At 35.6% G+C, this 3622-nt stretch overlaps 1 protein-coding gene across 1 annotated transcript; it reads left to right on the forward strand.

Annotated features, from left to right (window-relative positions):
- The first annotated feature begins 1332 nt into the window (after positions 1-1332).
- Positions 1333-3380, forward strand: LOC106767553 (transcription factor MYB108). The gene is made up of 3 exons (XM_014652475.2): positions 1333-1615; positions 1994-2123; positions 2406-3380. Exons 1-3 carry the CDS (start codon positions 1459-1461, stop codon positions 3037-3039), a joined length of 921 nt encoding a protein of 306 aa, XP_014507961.1. The 5' UTR covers positions 1333-1458; the 3' UTR covers positions 3040-3380.
- Positions 3381-3622: the final 242 nt, after the last annotated feature.

Below are 3622 nucleotides of genomic sequence, written 5' to 3' on the forward strand. Positions count from 1 at the left end.
ATCTCAAATTAGTTATAATCCGGCGTAAGAAAAATTTATTAATAAATTTGATTAGAGTTTATACTTACATAAAATTTGGAAGAGCTCAATCACCTTATTCTCTAACAGGAAAGTCTCTTACTTTCCTGTATGAATATGCTATACACGTATACAGTAAAGAATATATAAAGAAAAAAATGAAGGGAAATATTAAATAAAGAAATATTATATTAAAAATGAGTATAAAAGGATTATTTTTATTTTTGTAAGTTGTATTTTTGTTAGGTTTTACTTGATCCCCAGAGGATAGTTGAGGAGGAAGTGTTGGCCAGAGATGGAGCAGTCCCTAGTCAGAACCTGCTTTATGCAACTTAATAAGAGCATCAGTTTCAGAAAGAATGTTCCTAGAGGCAAGGTCCCATCAACCTGCTACAGTGCCCACACCACCATTAAAAAAACCCTATTTTTTTCTTTAAAATTAAAAACTGGATCTATGTGATAATTGTGAATAAAGTTTAACGTAAAAGTTGCATTGAAAATCGACTAATAATCTTGCAGGGTAAAGTTACCTTTGGTTTGGGAAAAGGTGAAAAACATAAATATTTAAATATGCAAATAAAACTAAAATGATGTTGTGTGAAGATGATGAAGATGAAAAATGGTCCCCAGAAAGGTGGTAAAAATTCAAAGGGTAGTAAATGAAAATTTGATTGCAGCCGTCCTAGACGAGGCACATGTATAAATCTTGCCCTTATTAATTTGCACCATTACTTACAGAGAGAGTGATAAATTTTCATTTACTACACAAAACTGTAGTCTACTTTCAAGTTCAATGCCTCAGATTAGTGCCTGAACTGCTCGGTAATATCACCAATATTAAATCCTTATTTATTACCAAACACTTCATCTTTAATTCCCTAAGTATTGAAGATTGTTAAGCGTCTGTGTTGTTTATTACTTCCTTCGACCTTTTACGGACACAACTTCATGTTTCTCACCAAACAGAGACATCACATAAACCAAAATAACAAACAATACAAGCTTTGGTTGAAACAACTCCTTCATGAATAAACTTGGGTTTAATTGCTATAAATGTTGGATATTTGTGTTAGTAGTATGAACACAGAAAGAGAGGTGAGTGGTCAGACACAACAGCTGGTAACTTGAAAACGCTTAAAGTTAAGATTGAAAGTGTGTTGTTGTGAGCATTGGTACGCACGCGCACACAAGAAAGGAGGAAAGAAAGTCAAAGTGTCATACTTAAAAACTATAATTAATTATGCTCCAAATTACTACACATTCTTAAGTGTTACTTAATTAATCATCTTCTCTCTCTTCCATCGTTTTCCCTTTCTCCCACATTTTGCAAAACCCCGTCCTTCCGTATTTATAAGAACCTCACCCTTCTTTATCTCCCTTGTAACAACAATCCATTCCAACACAACTCAACTCCCTTTTCTCTCCTTTTCTCAATCGCCAATGGATGAAAAAGGAAGAAGAACCTCCAACACCCTTTTGACTGACGACGAGATCGACCTTCGAAGAGGCCCTTGGACCGTCGATGAGGACCTCACTCTCATCAATTACATTGCCACTCACGGCGAAGGTCGCTGGAACACCCTCGCCCTCTCTGCTGGTATCTATCTCTTAATTCATTCAGATTTCTAGTTTTCAATCTTCCACTCTACCTTTTAATTGTTCCAATGGATTTTTGGGAAGCCAGAGTTCAATTCTTTTGGTTTTCTGGATAAGTTTACAGATATGTGTATATATCGTATGGTATAAAATTCACGAATATTGGTTGGTGGTAATTGCTCGGGCGCACCCACTTGTGAAAAAAGGGAAAAGAAAATGAATTGATGCTTCCTCTCTCAATCATTGACGTTTCAGATAAAGAAAGTGCCATATAAAGGAGGCTGGGAATGCTCTTTCGTTTTCCCTCCTTTGCAGTGTTGTGTTATTTCTACCAATCTGAGTAATAAGTTATATAACCTTTCTCCTCATGATTTCATAGGGCTGAAACGAACGGGGAAGAGTTGCAGATTGAGGTGGCTCAACTATCTTCGTCCTGATGTTCGACGTGGAAACATCACGCTTGAGGAACAACTTTTGATCCTGGAGCTCCATTCTCGCTGGGGAAACCGGTAATTCATTTTCCCAAAGATGCATGCATTCCTTCCAAAATACCTATTTTTCTTTTCTTTTTTTCTATATCTTATGCATAAACTGTTCAACATCAAATCAAGGACCTTTAATTATTATTATAAATCATAATTTAACGATTCTGATATTACAGTAAATGTTTTCGTGTGGGGTAAAAATAGTGACAACCAAAAGAGAAAGCAATATTTATATTAATTAAGAGTTTTTCTCTTAGTAGAAATATATGTGCTTTATTATTAACCAGTGTTTATCGGTGGGTTCAGATGGTCGAAAATTGCTCAATATTTGCCTGGTAGAACGGACAATGAGATAAAGAACTATTGGAGAACTCGTGTCCAAAAGCATGCGAAACAACTGAAATGTGACGTGAACAGCAAACAGTTCAAGGACGCCATGCGTTACCTTTGGATGCCGAGGTTGGTGGAACGCATTCAAGCAGCTGCAACTGCCTCGGTCACCACCAACAATGCATACACCTCTGAGAACAACATTAAAAACAACCAAATAGAGGTTCATAATCTCAAGGACAAAATGGGATTAATCGAACCTTCGCTCATCAACAACGACTTCGTGGGTTCCTACGTCATGCAACAAAGTCACACCCCAGAGAACAGTAGCACGGCTTTGTCGTCATCAGACTCGTTCGGGACTCAAGTCTCAACAAAATCTGATCTCACCGATTATTACAGCGTTCCGGTTAGCAGTAACAATAACAACGCTACTCCTGCAGATTATTATCAACCATCTCAAATGAGTTACTCCAATTGTTTCCCTCAAGGATTGGATTTTCAATCCCTAGATCCGTGGAACCTGCAGAATGGGGACTCGTCTGACAATTTTTGGAACGTTGAAAGCATGTTGTTCTTGGAGCAACATCTCATGAACGACAACATGTGAAACATTGGAACTCCAGAAAAAAAAAAAAAAAAAAAATCTTAGATGCAATTCTTTAAGTAAGTTTAGCGCTGTATTTTAATTAAAGTTAAAGTTAACGTTTATTGAAGTGAAACTTTAATTTTAATTGAATAACAGCACTAAAAATAAGAGTTGTTTTCAAGTTGTAGTCTTTTTACAGATACCAAGACCATGTGGAAGTATAACAAAAAAAAAAAAAAAATAGAGACATGAAATAAATAAATTATTCATGTGTAGCACACAGCTAGGTATACAAAATCCACGATGATGATGGAGGTGTTATCTGAAAATTGTGGATTAAGGAATTATTTTTCAGCCTATTATAAACGGTTTATTGTAATGGTTGTTTTCTTTATAGATGATTTGATTCTTTGATAGTATATTAGCCATGTTCTGTTTTAGTTTTGATTCGATTCTGGTTTTCATTCTCTTGCTTTGTTTAGTAGGTAGCTAGTGAGGGCATTATAGATGGAGAATGGTAGAAAAAAAAAATAATAATAATAATTTAAGATGGGTAGAAGTGTTATTATATTAGATTATGAGTAATCGCACTCTTGAAAGCTTG

This window comes from Vigna radiata, chromosome 7 (assembly GCF_000741045.1).
Source record: "Vigna radiata var. radiata cultivar VC1973A chromosome 7, Vradiata_ver6, whole genome shotgun sequence".
Classification (NCBI taxonomy): Eukaryota; Viridiplantae; Streptophyta; class Magnoliopsida; order Fabales; family Fabaceae; genus Vigna; species Vigna radiata.